The 16298-nt window shown below is 59.5% G+C and overlaps 2 protein-coding genes across 2 annotated transcripts; one reads left to right on the forward strand and one right to left on the reverse strand.

The window, feature by feature from the left end:
• Positions 1-1208: 1208 nt before the first annotated feature.
• ABHD12B (abhydrolase domain containing 12B) lies at positions 1209-6599 on the forward strand (the record flags this gene model as incomplete). The annotated part of the gene is made up of 13 exons (XM_079537744.1): positions 1209-1300; positions 2580-2707; positions 3143-3245; positions 4096-4215; positions 4417-4447; positions 4529-4574; positions 4650-4779; positions 4853-4893; positions 5039-5118; positions 5211-5293; positions 5961-6039; positions 6134-6258; positions 6578-6599. The coding sequence occupies 13 exons, from the start codon at positions 1209-1211 to the stop codon at positions 6597-6599; spliced, it is 1080 nt and encodes a 359-aa protein (XP_079393870.1).
• Positions 6600-6982: 383 nt separating this feature from the next.
• On the reverse strand, positions 6983-15599 carry PYGL (glycogen phosphorylase L; the record flags this gene model as incomplete). Its single annotated transcript, XM_079536878.1, has 20 exons — positions 6983-7177; positions 7291-7357; positions 8114-8248; positions 8322-8529; positions 8618-8759; positions 8846-8904; positions 8983-9130; positions 9239-9340; positions 9725-9839; positions 9914-10077; positions 10631-10777; positions 11341-11433; positions 11560-11703; positions 11821-11903; positions 11983-12094; positions 12430-12561; positions 12709-12812; positions 12918-12996; positions 13837-13938; positions 15357-15599. The coding sequence occupies 20 exons, from the start codon at positions 15597-15599 to the stop codon at positions 6983-6985; spliced, it is 2574 nt and encodes an 857-aa protein (XP_079393004.1).
• Positions 15600-16298: the final 699 nt, after the last annotated feature.

Raw genomic sequence — 16298 nt, forward strand, 5'->3', positions numbered from 1 at the left:
CCTATGACCCCATATCCCCACATTCCCATGTCCCCACATCCCCATGTCCTCACGTCCCCATATCCCATATTCCATGTCCCCACGTCCCCATCTCCCTGCCCACGTTTGACAGCAGTAGTGGATGCAAATTCCCCCCTTCCTTTTAGGGCTGGCTTCTGGCAGAGTCATCCCACCGTATTCCCCCCATCCCTGTAGGATGAAGCTGTCCTTGCACAGCCTTTAGTTCTGAGCACCCTCACAGCTGCAGCTCGGTGCTGTGCCTGCAATGCGAGCTCACAGGAAGGAAACTCAGCTCTCCGGCGCCATCACAAGTGACGCAGGCAGAAGAACAGCAATCTGGGCAAAGCCAGGCCTGCCGAGCAGGAACGGGGCCGGGCCTTGTGCGTGTCTGTGCCAGCAACGTGCGGCCCCACTGCTGGGCAGGAGACCCTACAAAACCCCCCTCCCGGCCCCAGTCGCACTGCGCTGTGCCTCTTTGCGCCCCACTCCCCTGCACAGCAGCTCGCTGTTCTGTTCTGGGGCTGATTTCTGCTGCAAAGGGAAAAACCCTACATCCGGTGCATTAAAGCAGCAAACCTACACAAACGGCAGCAAACGTGAGCAAGAGAGGCGTATAGCAACGGGGTAACAGCCGAGAGGAGCCCTATGGTCGGAGCGGAGAGAAGTCGGGGATGGAACAAGCCCGAACTTGGATGGATTTGTCTTTATTCTTGTACAAAAACAATGGTGATAGCCGTCCGCCTGCAGCTCGGTGCTGCCATCCTACGTCCGACCCGGCGCACTCCTGGGCCTGCTGCTGCTCAGTCCCGGCTCCGTCTCTTGGCTCTTATCTATATTTTTTAACAAGTTATTATATTTTATTTTGATGTATTACTTGTTATAATCGCTGTTATTATTTTGGTTCGGTTGGCTTTTTATCATTTTTATTTTATTCATTATTTATTCCTTCCCCCCCCCCCCCCCCCCCTTTCAATGCCCCACCGCTGCTCCGCGGCGCTGCACGTGGGAGTGTCCCGCGGGAAGTGGGCGGGGCTATAGGGCAGGAGGCAGGCTGTGATTGGCGAGGCCTAGGAGAGAGGGCGTGGCTTGGCATCCGGGAGGCGTGGCCTAGAGGAGGAGCGACGCTGTGAGTGGCGGGTTGAGCCGGGAGGGGCGTGGCTTAGCGGCGGAGGCGTGGCCTAGCGGCGGGGCGGCAGTCGGACGGCGCGATGCGGCGGCGCGGCGGCGCGGAGGCTGCGGAACACGGGAACGGTGATGGCAGCGGGCGGACGGCGGAGGGGAGAGCGGACCGACCCCGGCGGTGAGTAGGCGGCTCTGGTCCCCGGCTCTCAGCTCCGCCTCGGGGTTGCTGCGTGCCAGGCATCTCCGCCGTGCCATGTGGCGTAACCTTATATCCACGGGAGCGTGGCCACGTGTGCCCCTATGGCAGAGTCGCCCCGCTATGGCCATGTGTCCCCGATCCCTGTGGCCTTGCGTTCCCTAGCCCTCACAGCCTCGTGCCCTGACCTCCACGATCACTTTTCCTTGGCCAAGCTCCATGTCATGGCCGTGTCCCAGTGTCGCACAGTACCCTGACCCCCATCCCGTGTCCTCAGGTCCCCCTGCCGTACCGTGTCCCCTTGTCACCCCTCCGCACACCGTTTCCCTTTGCTGTGGCTGTGCCACCCCTCCGTGCTGCCCCCCCGGCCCTACCTGCCCCACCTGTGGGATGTTGTGCAAGCAGGGTGTGAGCCCTCGCCCCTGCACTCGGTGACGGGGTGCAGCACCCGGTAATTAGCCCTAACGATGGTGAGCCCCGTTGGTGCAGCACGCAGGGTTCTGCACCCTCCAGTGCCCATGGGCCGCATCAAACTGCCCTTTGCAGCCCTTCCCTGCAACACTGCCTGAGGCTCTGGTGCCAAATCCACCCTAGCACAACCCCGCAGCGCTGCTGAGATCTGCTTTGACGCGCGCAGGTACCTCTGCCCCAGATCCCTGCTGGTTGCCCCATCGCCATGCTCAGGGTGCTGTGATTCTGATAAGCTGCAGAGTTTGGCGTTTCCAACCCTCCTGGGTGCTCGTTTCGAAACTGCTGCAGCTGTGGAGGGTGTGGATGTGTCCCCAGTGCTTTGGGATGAGATGAGGATTTGGGATGCTGTTGGAGCATCACCTCCGTGCTGATGGCATCCCTCATCTGCTCTTTGTGTTGTTTGCCTGCAGCACGGGTCTCCCCGGGGCCATTTCCCAGCTCCTTCCTTGTCCCCAACTTTTGGACACTTCTGTCACCTCTGAGCTCTGGGTGTTGTCACAGCGTTGGTGGCTCACTTGGCATGTGCCCTGCCCTTCCTGCCCACTCGTGTCCCCGTGGGAGGCTGTGGGGGACCGGGCGGTGGCCTCCGGTGATGCTGAATCACAGCTCCGAGGGCTCTGCTCCCCCAAAAACCAAAACTTTGGGGGAGCACAGCCATAAATCAGCAATGGAGAAAACGAACCCAATGTGAGGCCCTGGTCTTGGGAGGACAAACCCGATGTCAGAGCCTTGTCTTGGGACAGACCCTTGGGTCCAAAAGGGGCCGTGCTGACTGTGCTGTGTCCCACAGGGGCTGGCTGGGCTGGTGCCCCCGACTGCGCACCGTCCTCCTGCAGCTGCTCCTCATGTACATCTCCGTGCCCTTCCTCATCCGCCTCTTCCCTGTCATCCTCACCAAATTTGTCTTCCTGAACTTCAGTGAGTACCCCAGCACTGAGAGCTTGCCCTAAGCAGTAGCACGCAGGGGGGGTGGAGGTATTTTGGGGGTGGAGGCGTGGGGGGGGGGGGGGGGTCCCAAATATGCCCGGTATGCTCACAGAGCTCACAGCAGCTCTCCATTGGGCACCCCGTGTTTTGCAAGCGACGCTGCGTGTTGCCAGATCTTGCGACACATCTGGCTATACAACACGTCCCTATGGCAGGAGGTGGCCGTGCTCCAATGGCGTTGGTCTTTGGGGTGAATTATGCCCAAAAAACAAAAAAAAAGCCAACAAAACGAACGCAACCCAAGCCAACTGAGAGATGCGCTAAAGCAGCTGGCTTTGAGGGGTCACAGAATCGCAGGGTGGTTGAGGTTGGAAGAGCCCATTTGGGATCATCTCATCCGACCCCTGGCCGTGCCATGTCCCGCAGTGGCGTTCCCTTTCTTCGCCGACCTGCGGCAGCCGGCGCTGCTGCTGAACAACACCGTCAGCCTCTACCTGCCCACCGAGCCGGGCGTCACCGTTGGCATCTGGTGAGCGGGGTGTCCCGGCTCCATAGAGACACTGCTGCCCCATAGAGATCCACAGTGCCCCATAGAGCCCTGCCCCATAGAGCTCCATAGTGCCCCATAGCGCCCTGCCCCGTAGAGATCCATAGTGCCCCATAGACCCCTGCCCCATAGCGCCCCATAGAGCTCCATAGTGCCCCATAGCGCCCTGCTCCATAGAGATCCATAGTGCCCCATAGAGCCCTGCCCCATAGCGCCCCATAGAGCTCCATAGTGCCCATAGAGCCCTGCCCCATAGCGCCCCATAGCGCCCTGCCCCACAGGCCTCGAAGCGCCGCATGCCCTGTGGGGCACAGAGTCACTGCTGCCCCATAGCGACCCATAGCACTGCCCCATAGCGCCCCATAGAGCCCCATACAGCCCTGCCCCATAGCGCCCCAATACAGCCCTGCCCCATAGAGCTCCATAGAGACACTGCTGCCCCATAGAGATCCACAGTGCCCCATAGAGCCCTGCCCCATAGTGCCCCATAGAGCCCTGCCCCATAGAGCTCCATAGTGCCCCATAGAGCCCTGCCCCATAGAGATCCATAGAACCTCATAGAGCACTGCCCCATAGCGCCCCATAGCGCCCTGCCCCATAGAGCTCCATAGAACTTCATAGAACCTTGCCCCATAGCGCCCCATAGAGCTGCATAGTGCCCCATAGAGAACTGCCCCATAGCGCCCTGCCCCATAGAGCTCCATAGCGCTCCATAGCGCCCCATAGCACCCTGCCCCATAGAGCCCTGCCCCATAGCGCAGGACTCTATGCCGGGACCTTGTCCTCCCTTTGGTGGCTGTGGGTTGGGGATGAGCCGCGTCCATCCCCGCAGGCACACGGTGCCGGGCAGCAGTGGGACAGAGGCACGAGGTCGGGAGCAGCTCTGGTTTGAGGAGGCTCTGGCTGATGCTCACCCCATCATCATCTACCTGCACGGTAACGGGGGCACCAGGCAAGTACCCGTGGCTGCCCAACCTGATGGGCAAATGGTGATGTTGTCCCATGTGATAGCTGGGCGCTCCTCTTTTGCTCCCATGGGTGTAGAACTGTCCCTTGTCCAGCATGACAGTGTACCCCAGCTGGTCCCACCTTGCTAGAAGGGGGAGGCACCCTGTGCTTTATCCTTGCTTTTTATCCTCTCTTTTCCCACCAGGGCTGCGAGCCACCGGATCCAGTTTATGAAGGTAAGTGGGGGCTGGGATGTGCCTTGCACATGGGAGGTGACATGGAGACACCTTAACGAATGCTGTGCCATTGTCCTACAGCTGATGGGGGCTGCCGGCTTCCACATCCTGGCTCTGGACTACAGAGGTATGGCCACCCCCCCCAGCCCTCACCCAGGGGTCTGTGCCCTTCGGGTGGTGACATGGGAACACATTCCTGCAGGCTATGGGGACTCCAGTGGGCACCCCTCAGAGAGCGGCTTCACCACCGACGTCCTGGCACTGTACGACTGGGCCAAAGCACGCAGTGGGAACAGCTCCATCATCTTCTGGGGACACTCCTTGGGGACCGGGTAGGTGTGGGGCCAGGTGGGGGGGCCTGCTGTAGGGCTCCCTTCCCCCTTATTACCACCTCCTTTGTTGCAGGATCGCAACGAACGCGGCCAGAAAGCTGCAGGAGGAGCGAGGTAACACCACGTTTTGGACAGCAGAAGCTGGGGGGCTGCATCATCACTCTCCTCGAGTATCATCAAGTGGGGACAATTGTCTGTCCCCATCCTCCTCCTGGGGACGGGGATGTCCCATCTGACTCCTACCCCATGCTGCTCCCAGGGGTCCAGGTGGACGCTGTTGTGCTGGAGTCCCCCTACACCAACATCCGCGACGCAGCCGCCAACATCCCCATCACTAAGGTGAGCACAGGTCCCTGCACCGTGGCACCGCATCCTGGCACTGCATCCCCCTGACAGCAACTCAGTGAGTGCCCTGCCTCTCTCCTGGGCAGATTTATCGGCAGTTCCCAGGTTTCGAGTACCTCATCTTGGACTCCATGGCTCTGGGCAACATGTTCTTCCGCAACGATGAGAAGTGAGTGCCCAGTGGGACGGGGTGAGGGCACAGGGAGAGCTGGGCGGGGTGTTCCACACCACGGTGTGCTCCCGGTTGTATTTGCTCAGCTTAGTCATGCCTTAAAAGTGACTTTTATTTGTATAAGGGCAGATACCAACATTACTATCGAGCCAAGCCCACCGTCTGGTCATAGAACCATTCAGGTTGGAGAACGAGAGAACCTCTGACATCCCCAACCTCAGCCCATCTTCACTGCCCACGTCCCTCATCTCCACAGCTCCTGAAGCCCTCCAGGGGCGGTGACTCCACCACCTCCCTGGGCAGCTGTGCCACTGCATCACCGTTGGTTTTAGTTTTTTGAGCATAATGTATTTGAATGCTGCCCACTTGGCACCATGATGTTGGGGATGAGCGTTATGGTGTCCTCTCGGCTTGGCCTTCACGGACAACTTTGCTAAAGCTGAATGGTCTGTGGGTGCTTTTCTAGTCAGAGCATCCCTGATCAGTGTTTTGAGTTGTTACGTTATCAGGTGCTGAGTCCCGGGGTGAGCACCCTAAGCATTGCCCATCAACAGCCCTGGACACCAAGGGTGGCCTGAAAAGGCAGTGGGGGGCTAAAGTCATGGTAGGGGGGTTAATGGGGCAGGAGAGGCTTATGCAGCCCCACGCTGACCCCTTCCTACAGTGTGAAGGTGCTGGCCTGCCCGCTGCTCATCCTGCACGCAGAGGATGACACCGTGCTGCCCCCGCAGCTGGGACGTCAGGTAGGTCACCTTCTCTGCGGGCTAAAAGGCAGGGAGGGGGATTGGGACCCCCCTGGGATCCTGTGCCACTAACCCTGCTCCCACCCCACTGCAGCTCTTCGAGACCGCACGCAGAGCCTACAAGGACAAGAGCAAGGTGAAGCTCATCACCTTCCCTGAGAAGCTGGGGCTGGGCCACGACTACATCTCATCCAACCCAGAGCTGCCCACCCTGGTGAAGTAAGTGCTGCTCTGCAGAAACGTGGGGCACAGCACAACCCTTCCCTGTGCTCCTTTGCAGCTCCTTGGAGAATCATCCCATCCCACCCCACCCCATCCTACCCCATCCCATCCTACTCCATCCCATCCTACTCCATCCCATCCCACCCCATCCCATCCCATGGCATTCACTGCATCAATTTGCTGAGCCCCCATCACTGCTCCAAGCCCATCAGCACCGCAGTGACACACGGGGTGACGCAGGGAGAGCCCCCATGGGATATGAAATGAGCAGCAGGGGTGAGTGACACAGCGTGAGGTTTATTGCATCTCGTTGCAGAGACTTCTTGAACATGAAGTGACTCCAGCTGCTGCCCGCAGCGCCCATAAGCACTGCCCCTGCCCTGCACTGGGACCCCACCGTGGCACTGACCCTACTGCTGCTGTATGTAATAAACACTGAGACCCACGCTCGTCCTCCCACTGCTGCAGGGTGCTCGGGGGATGGAGATACAGCTGCAGGGACAGAGGGGGCAAGCAGGGACCAGGAGCAGAGCGAGGGTGCACTGCAAATACCCCATCCCCTGCACGTTCAGCAATCAGCTTCGCAGCCAGCAAGCCCAGTTCCTCATTCCATCTCCAGCAACCCCCCACTCCTCCTCTGCGCAGCACTTTTAGTTTGAGCCCCTACAGCAAGCAATGGGTCGGAATGGTTTCGCTTTCAGCTCCGTGCTCCTCCCCTGCCCTACGCCCTTGCTGCAGTGCCGTTGGGGGTCCTGTCCTCGGCCCCCTCCCGCGGCTCGTTGGGCGGTGGGATCTTCAGGTCGGAGGGCTCCACGTGCCAGATGTCCCGCGCGTACTCCTTGATGGTGCGGTCGCTGGAGAATTTGCCTGCAGCTGCGATGTTCCTGATGACCATCTTGGTCCACGCTTTGGAGTTCTGCGAGAGAAAGGGGATGGAGGGAGGGTTGTATCTATGGGTGCCCATCCGCACGGCCCGGTGCTGTTTTGGGGTCCCACAGCAGACCCCCTCCTGTCCCCTCTCGCACTCACCAGGTACAGCTCGCTGACTTTCTCCTGGCATTTGACGTAAGCCTCGTAATCTGCAAAGACTTTAAACCTGAGGCAGCAAAGAAAGGAGGAGTGAGGGAGAGCAGGGTGAGAGCGTGGCCAGCATGGAGGAATGGGACGCTCGAATGGATGCTTCAGATAAATCAACCTTCCCTAGCCTCTACTGAATCACAGCCTGCTAGAAAAGCCCTTGAGATACCTGAAAGCATCCATCATCTGCCAAGGGCTGGTCTGGTATGAAATGTGGAGGCTGGTGGCCCTGCCTGTGATGGGGGTTTGGAGCTTCATGATATCCTTGAGGTCCCTTCCAACCCAAGCCCTTCTGTGATTCTATGAAGGTTTGTGCACCTGAATGCATTCCAGCCTTAATGCAGGTTTAATGCAGCCCAGCTGAAGGGCTGAGCACAGAGAGACTTTTGTGCCAGGGGTACAAAAAATTGCTTTTCCCTGTACACAGGAGCTGGGGCAGGAAATGGGATACTATCAGGCAGTGGGTGTAGGGCTGCTCTGCATGGATATATGGTTTCCTTTAGGATGTGAGTTAATGGCTGCAAGGGGAAGGTTTGGGTTGGATATTAGGAATGATTTCGTCTCTGAAAGAGTGGTTGGGCACTGGCACAGCTGCCCAGGTGTGGTGAGGTCACCATCCCTGGCGGTGCTGCAGAGCTGTGGAGATGTGGCACTGAAGGACGTGGGCAGTGGGGGCGGGGGGTGCTTGGGAATCTCAGTGGTCTTCTCCAACCTGAATGATTGTGATATGGAGCTGGAGCCCAGGGATGGGTGTTATCCCAGCCATGAACCTCACCGGTCATGATGGAAAAGCATGTCAACCACATCCCTGAAGAGGTCTGGCTCATCCGAGGAGAAGAAGCCACTCCGGATCTGGTCAATAGCCTGCTTCAGCTCGGGGAGCCGGTCATAGTACTGCTGGGCATTGTAGCTGGGGGGCAGAGAGCGTGAGCCCATGCCAACCCCAATGCCCACCGTGTCCCCACCACGTCCTCATTACTCACCCATCCTTGTCCAGCTCCGCCACATCCTCCACCCTCATCCCAAAGATGAAGAGGTTTTCCTCTCCGGCCTCCTCGGCCATCTCCACGTTGGCTCCATCCATGGTGCCGATGGTCAGGGCCCCATTCAGCATGAACTTCATGTTCCCCGTGCCCGATGCCTCGGTGCCCGCCGTGGAGATCTGCTCCGACAGGTCGGTGGCAGGGATCACTGCCAACAAAGCACACAGCAAGGGACTCGCCAAGGCCGTGCTGAAGGACGCAGGCCAACAGCACTGGTGTTCCCCTATAGGACGTACCCTTCTCTGCCAGGGAGACCCTGTAGTTCTCCAGGAAGATGACCTTCAGCTTGCTCCCCACAACGGGGTCGTTGTTGACCACCTGGGCCACGGCGTTGATGAGCTTGATGATCATTTTGGCCATGTGGTACCCCGGGGCAGCCTAGGGGCAGAGCCATGGTGGGCCAACTGGAGTGCTGGGGACTCCCTTGTAGGGCATTCCGAGGGCTTCCCCCAAACACAGCTTACCTTGCCTCCAATGATCACCGTCCTAGGAACAAAGAGCTTCGCAGGGTCCCTCTTGATGCCTGGAGGAGAGGGCAGCACCAACGTCAGCTGTGTGCCATCTCCCACCCACCCCCTGCCCATCCCCGTGGGGGCCTTACGGTTGTACATGGTGATGATGTGCAGGCAGTTCATCAGCTGCCGCTTGTACTCGTGGATCCTCTTCACGTGCACGTCAAACATGGAGGAGGGGTTGATCTTCACCCCATACTCCTTTTCCAGGTGCAGTGCGAACTTCACCTTGTTCTCCTGGCCGAGGGCAGGGCGGGCGTCAGCCCTGCACCCCCCTCAAATCCACACCCTCCAAATCCATGCCCCCTTATCCAAATCCGCCCTCCCCTTGTCAGCATTCCTCACCTGCTTCACTTTGGCAACTTCCCTGATGAACAGGTCGTCATCTACAAACTCGTGCAGCTTTGCCAGCTGGCTCAGGTCCCGCACGTAGTCCTCCCCTATTTTCTGTGAGAGGAGCACAGCCACGTGCTGACCGCAAAGCACCGATGGACTGCGGCCACGGGGGAGTTCAGAGAATGGGTTGCATTGGAAGGGACCTCAAATAAGTACATGCTGCTGACTTGTAGCCAGCTCAGGCCTGGAACTCAATGATCACAGAATCCTAGAATGGCCTGGGTTGCACAGGAGCACAGCGCTCATCCAGTTCCAACCCCCTGCTGCGTGCAGGTCACCAACCCAGGCTGCCCAGAGCCACATCCAGCCTGGCCTGAATGCCTGCAGGGATGGGGCATCCACAGCCTTGATCCTCGAGGTCCCTTCCAACCCAAGCTGTTCTGTGTCTCTACGATGACCCCCAAGGCTGGGAGCCACGTGCAGAGCCACCCATACCTCTGCAATGAGCTCAGCCAGCCCTGGGTTGCAGAGCAGCAGCCAGCGCCGTGGGGTGATGCCATTGGTCTTGTTCTGGAACTTGTCCGGCTCCAGCTCTGCAAAGTCCCTGAAGCTGCAATGGCAAGGAGGGGGCAACGTCAGCTCTGTGCCTGGGGGGATCCCCCACTGCATCCCACCCACCCTTACACTTCAGACTTGACGATCTCAGAGTGGATCTTGGCCACTCCGTTGACAGCATGGGAGCCGACGATGCAGAGGTGAGCCATGTTGATCCTCTTGGTGCCTCCTTCCTCCACCAGGGACATCCTCCGCAGCCGGTCCACATCGTTGGGGAAGAGAGAGGCGATGTGCTGTGGGGGGTGGCCAGGAGGGGGTGAGCAGCCAAGCCAACAGACCAGCACCCAAGGAGGGGACCACAGTAACATCCTCAGTGCATTTGGTGCCAGCCAGAGCAATGGCTTTTAGAGGGTGATGGTGTGAACCTTCTCCGTGGGGTTCAAGCCATCCTCATCCTTTTCCAGGATGAATTTCGAGTTCAAGGAGCGAAGAAATGTCAACTTGAAAGTCCCTGAAGCATTTTAAGTATTTTAAACAGCCACCAACACTGGATAGCAATACAGAATGCTGTGGCTGGCAGGGATCTCTGGGTCCCTCTGGCCGAGCTCCTGCTCCAGCATGGACACCCAAAGCTGATCCTCAGCCCCATGAAGGTCTCCAGGGAGAACCCACAACCTGTCTGGGTAACTCTGCAGCAACAAGAAGGGCCTTGCATTGCCTCACCCAGTTCCTAGTTACCAGCCTCCCCAAAGAGCTGCAGAACCACCCAACCACCAACCACACAGCACGGTTTGTCCCCATCCCCACAGTGAGACCCCCATCACCCAGAGCCCCCAACTCGCTCACGTCCAGGTGCCTCTGGTTGATCTCATAGATGATTTCCAGGTGCCTGGGGAGCAGCTTCTCCACCAGGTCCACCGGCCAGCGCTCCAGGGCTTCGGGCAGCACGGTGTGGTTTGTGTAGGCAAATGTCCGCTTTGTGATGTCCCAGGCCTACAAGCAGGAGAGTGGCATCAGGGGCAGCTGCAGGGCACCCAGCTGAGTGTGAGCACCCACATGTGTTCCTACACCCAGAACCATGGCCCCAGCATGGCTTGGGTGAGCAGCACAGACTCATCCCTCCCCAGTGCCCGCTGGAGATTTTCCAACAGTGGAAATGCTCCCGAGCTGCTTGTTGAACCCCACCTGCTCCCATGCGCTGCTTAATTAGAATCATAGAATCACTGAGGTTGGAAAAGCACTTCAAGATCCCCCAGCCCACCCCACCGTGCCCAGTGCCACATCCCATAGCTGAGGAACACCTCCAGGGACGGTGACCCCACCACTCCATGGGCAGCTGTGCCACTGCAGCACTGCTCTTTTGGAGAAGAAATGTTTCCCCACTATCCAACCTGACCCTCCCCAGCACAACCTAGGGCCACACTCTTGTCCTATCATCCTATTAATGACGGCTGATGGGTGTATGACCCTTATACACAAGGAAGAGGTGCAGCACCCATTGCCCAGACTGCAGTTGGCCGCCCTGCAACACAGAAAGCTGAGCCACATCCCCAGACCTTGCTCCAGGGCAGTTTCTCAATATCCACAAAAATCCTCATCAGCTCAGGGATGGCCATGGCAGGGTGCGTGTCGTTCAGCTGGATGGCGACCTGCGGGGACACGGTGGCACCCATCACCCCCATCAGCCCGGTGGCTGAGTTCACCAAACGGCACACAGCAACGGGGAGGTGGATTGCTGGGCTGGAGGCACGGGGTGGAGCAGCCCTGCTTCGTACCTGGTCAGGGAAGGAGTCAAACACGGTGCGGACGCTTTCCGTGCTCCCGAATTTGGACGCTTTGAAGCGGCGGATGATGTCCTGCAGGGTGGCAGCCACAACAAAGTATTCCTGCTTCAGGCGCAGCTCCTTCCCCTCGAAGAACTGCCGGTGAGAGGAGTGGGATGGACACCGGGCACACAGGGAAGGGCTCACGTGGCATCACACGGCATGGCAGCCCTGTGCCACTCATCACAGGCACAGCGAGAACGCCTGACTTACGTTGTCATTGGGATAGAGGACGCGGGAGATGTTCTCAGCCAGGTTCCTGTCCAGCACGGCCTGGATGTAGTCCCCAACGTTAACTGTAGAGGTGCAGAGGGATACGGTCAGAGTGGCCTGGCTGCCCCCTATCCCACCCAGCCCCCATTGGCCCCCACTCACAGTCCCGCAAGTTGAAGTCGTTGGGTGCCCGAGCCGACCACAGGCGCATGGTGTTGACGGTGTTGTTCATGTACCCGGGCACAGGGGTGTCGTAGGGCAGTGCCAGCACCACCTGGGGCATTGGTGAGGCTGGGCAGACTGCAGACACCCTGTCCCCACGTCCCCACGTCCCCACGCCCTGCTGGAACCCTCCCACCCCAACCACCAGAGCTGCATCCACCCTTGCAATGGTGACAGGCTTGGGGATGCGCTTGGACCCCCAAAAGGCTCCCCAGGGTCCCCAGAGCCCCGGCTGCAGGGACACCCCAGCTCTGCCTGAGACCAGAAGCCCTCAGGAGATGGACAGATGCCTTCAGGTGCCAGCAGCAGCTGGATGTAGGCTGTCACTCTGAGTGCAGCAGGACACAAGCCACCTGGGGGCCCTGCGTGCCGGCTGTGCCCCCGTACCTGGGTGTCCACCCACTTGGTGCCATTGGCAGTGTGCTCCACACGGCCATAGAAGTGCACGGGCAGCATGTACTCGGGCCGGGCCTTCTCCCAGGGGTTGCCATGCCGCAGCCAGTCATCAGCTTCCTCCACCTGCATGGGGGAGTCATGGAGTCACAGCATGGTTGGGTCGGAAGAGACCTCACAGCGCTCCCAGTCCCATCCCAGCTATGGACTGGCTGCCTCTCAGCAGCTCAGGCTGCCCCTGGCCCCACGCGCAGCCTGGGGTTCCCACCATACCTGCCACCCATTGCGGATCTTCTGGTTGAAGATGCCATACTCGTAGCGGATGCCATAGCCGTAGGCTGCCAGCCCCAGCGTTGCCATCGAGTCGAGGAAGCAGGCTGCCAAGGATAGGAGACAGCAAGGAGCAGGGAGCCCCGGGGCACGGGTCCCCACATGGGATGTGCCCTCACCCTGGCAACAACACCTTTTGGGGGTTCTCTCACCTGCAAGCCGGCCGAGCCCACCATTACCGAGCCCGGCATCCTCCTCGATCTCCTCCAGCTCTTCTATGTCCAACCCCAGCTGAGGACAAGGAGGAGGCAATGGGACTGAGCGCCCACCCCGCACCCCTCACCCAGTGAGGGTGCTGCCCTCACTGCTGGGACATGGGGACATGAGGGAGGGGGGCAGTCCCTGTGCTGTGTGCACCCCCAGTGCTGTGGGTCACTATGAGGGACGCCCACATCCTTCCCCTCGTTGTGGACAAGCTTACAGGTGGCACCACCCTACAAAAGGGACAAGCAGAGATGTGCCTACAGCACCCTTACAAACACATCTCCAGCTTTCAGCCCACAGTGCCGTCAAGGAAGAAGTTTTGCTTATGCAAAGCTCCCAGGGCAGCTCAGGAGGAACTCAGCTGAGCCACCAGCTCCCACTTCTCCAAAACACCCACAACCAACATGTTTGCCCACGTTCTCCCCATCCCAAAGCTCCCCAGCCGGTCCTGCAGCACCAGCCCCTCTCTGCATTGCACTGAACTGCCCCAAACACCACTACGCACATTCAAACCAATGCATATGTATCCAAACATTTTATTGCAGAGGCATTCAGCACTCAGCTTGCTGCACAGCTGTGCAATCACCATGCAACACCCAAACCTCTTCCTATAGCCGCCTGCCCCTGGCCGGGCTGTTGCCCTCACTGTGCTTACAGCTTTAGAAAAGCCCGACAGATAAATCGCCCTCCCTTTGAATGTCATTTGCTTGAAAGCTGCTCCTGCTGTTGTGCAACCGCCCCAGCTGAGCAGTGGCTGCCCTGCACGGGGCAGAGGGGTGGGAGGAGAGAAAAGCAAACAAACAAACAAAGCCCTCCATCAGCCCGAGTGTCACCCCAGGGCCATGAGGCCCAGAGCTCAGTGCTCACCTGGTACACAGCCTCATCGCAGGCGTTCTGCAGCCCCAGGTTGATCATGGTGTTCTGCAGCGTCCGGCCCATGTAGAACTCCAGGGAGAGGTAATAGATCCTCTGCAGGAGGAAGGCTTAGTGCTCAGCCAACCCCATGGGCTGCTGCTCCCAAAGCAGAGCTCCTATGGGAAACCCCACCTCCCAGCACGCTTTGGAGTGGGGATTTTAGGATCTGGAGGAGGTCCACTGCCCTCACCCCATTTTGGCCCCTATGTTATTTTTGAGGAGGGCACAGAGGGTTTGTATGGATGGGAAGGTCATACAGAATCACAGAACGGCCCGGGTTGGAAGGGACCTCAAGGATCACGAAGCTCCAACCCCCCTGTGCCATGCAGGGCCACCAACCTCCCCATTTCACAGCAGCCCAGGCTGCCCAGGGCCCCATCCAACCTGGCCTCCAACACCTCCAGGGATGGACGGGGCATCACAGCCTCTCTGGGCAGCTGTTCCAGCACCTCACCGCTCTCACAGCACACAACTTCCCCCTCACATCCAACCTCCAGCTGCCCTCCCTCAACTTCACACCATTTCCCCTTGTCCTGCTGTCATCTCCCCTTTCCAAGAGTTGAGTCACCTCGGTACAAAGTTTAAATTTAAAGAGGACCCATTTCCCAATGTTGCTCAGCATCACCAAGTGGCAAAGCAGAACCGGGCGCATCCCATTTCCCTGTGTGCTGCCATCCCATGGGCTTGGCCGTGGGAGCACTGCTTGTAGGGCTGTGGACCCCCCAGGTGTGTGATGCAGCAGGGCACCAAGAGCAGTGGCTCTGTGAGCTGCCCATCCTGCGGAGTCAGCAGCAATGGGTTTAGGGAGGACTGGGGCTGCAGAAGTGCTGACTGCACACACCATGGGATGCAATGGGATCGGTGCTGGGCGGGTGGCATCTGGGGGGGGGGGGGTGGGGGGCGGTCCCGCATTTGGAGCCCTGCGGCAGAGTTGCACCGAGCAGCGGGCTTCCAGCTTCCATTAATAGATAAATTGGGATAAATTGGAGCCGACAGTGCCCTGCGGGTGCCAGGAGAGGATTAGAGCTTAATCCCCAGCAGAGCCCGGTGCAAACCCCCCAACACGGCTCGCCCTCGGTCCCGAGCGGTGCAGAACGAGCTCTGTTGCTGCCTTTCAGCTCCATTTGCTCCGCGAACCTCATCCTCCCTCCACGGGAACGTTCCCCGAGGCGCTCCCACGGCCGGGCCGGGCCAACAACATCACCGCTCCCCCGCAGGACGATGCCACTCCCATAGAGGACAGCAACGCCATTCCCATACGGGACAGCGCCATTCCCATAGGGGAACAACACCGCCGTTCCCATGCTCGGAACCAAAGCGCTCTGTTTGTTTTGCAAAGCAAAGGGCAGCGGCCTCGCCCGCTAAAGTCCACCCGGGACACTTTGCAATGCTGAGCGGCGCAGCCCCACGGAGGAGGAACGCAGCGCCCCGAGCCCAGCCGTGCCCCACAGCCCGGCTCCCCCCGCACCCACCTTGGGGTCCCTCTCGTAGTAGTATTGCTGCGTGCGGATCCATCGCCCCACCAGGTGGTCCCGCACGGTGTGGGCCAACGCGAAGTAGTAGTCGCGGGGGGTGGCCACGTTGCGATCCTTAACCAACGTGAAATGCAGGTGCCGGTTGAAGCCCCGCTTCAGCTCGGCCACGTTCTCGGCTCCCACGATGCCGCGGATGCTGATCTGCTTCCGTCGCTCCTGGTCCGACAGCGGCCGAGACATCGCTGCGGGGAACGGAGCGCCGACGGCCGCGGGGTTCCGCTTCGGTCCGGGCTGGCACCGCCCTGGGGCTGAGCTCCGCCACGGGCCGGGCCGCCCCCGAGGGAGGGGACAGCGGGAGGAGCGGGGCCCGGAGAGGGGAGGGCCGGGCAGGCTGTGCTGCTCTGTTCTGGCCGAGCCCCGTTGCTCCCTCTGCCTCCCCCCGCACCCCTTTTCCATGCATCTCCTCTGCACCCCTACGCCTGGGACTCCCCCACAACCCCATCTCCCGCAACCTCCCCCAAAGACCCCCTTTCCCCGTACCCACAATCACAGAACGGCCCGCGATGGGAGGGACCTCAAGGATCACGAAGCTCCAACCCCCCTGTGCCATGCAGGGCCACCAACCTCCACATTTCATAGCAGCCCAGGCTGCCCAGGGCCCCATCCAACCTGGCCTTCAACACCTCCAGGGATGGGGCATACCCCTTTTCCCCCTGCTTTTCTCCTTCCCAGTTTGCTGTGTGCCCCTGTAGTTCCCTTCTTTTCCAACCCCTCTGACCCCACCGCTGGCCGCAGTGATGATGGTCAGTGGTTAGACTTGGTGAGCTCAGAGGGCTTTCACCAGCACTGCTGTGGAATGCTGAGCTCCCACTTTTATTTCTAGAAAACGTTTAATTTCCAGGTTATCGTCTTGAATTTATTGAAACCACTTGATTTGTA

The sequence above is a fragment of the Tetrao urogallus genome (genome assembly GCF_951394365.1).
Source record: "Tetrao urogallus genome assembly, chromosome: 6".
NCBI classification, from domain to species: domain Eukaryota; kingdom Metazoa; phylum Chordata; class Aves; order Galliformes; family Phasianidae; genus Tetrao; species Tetrao urogallus.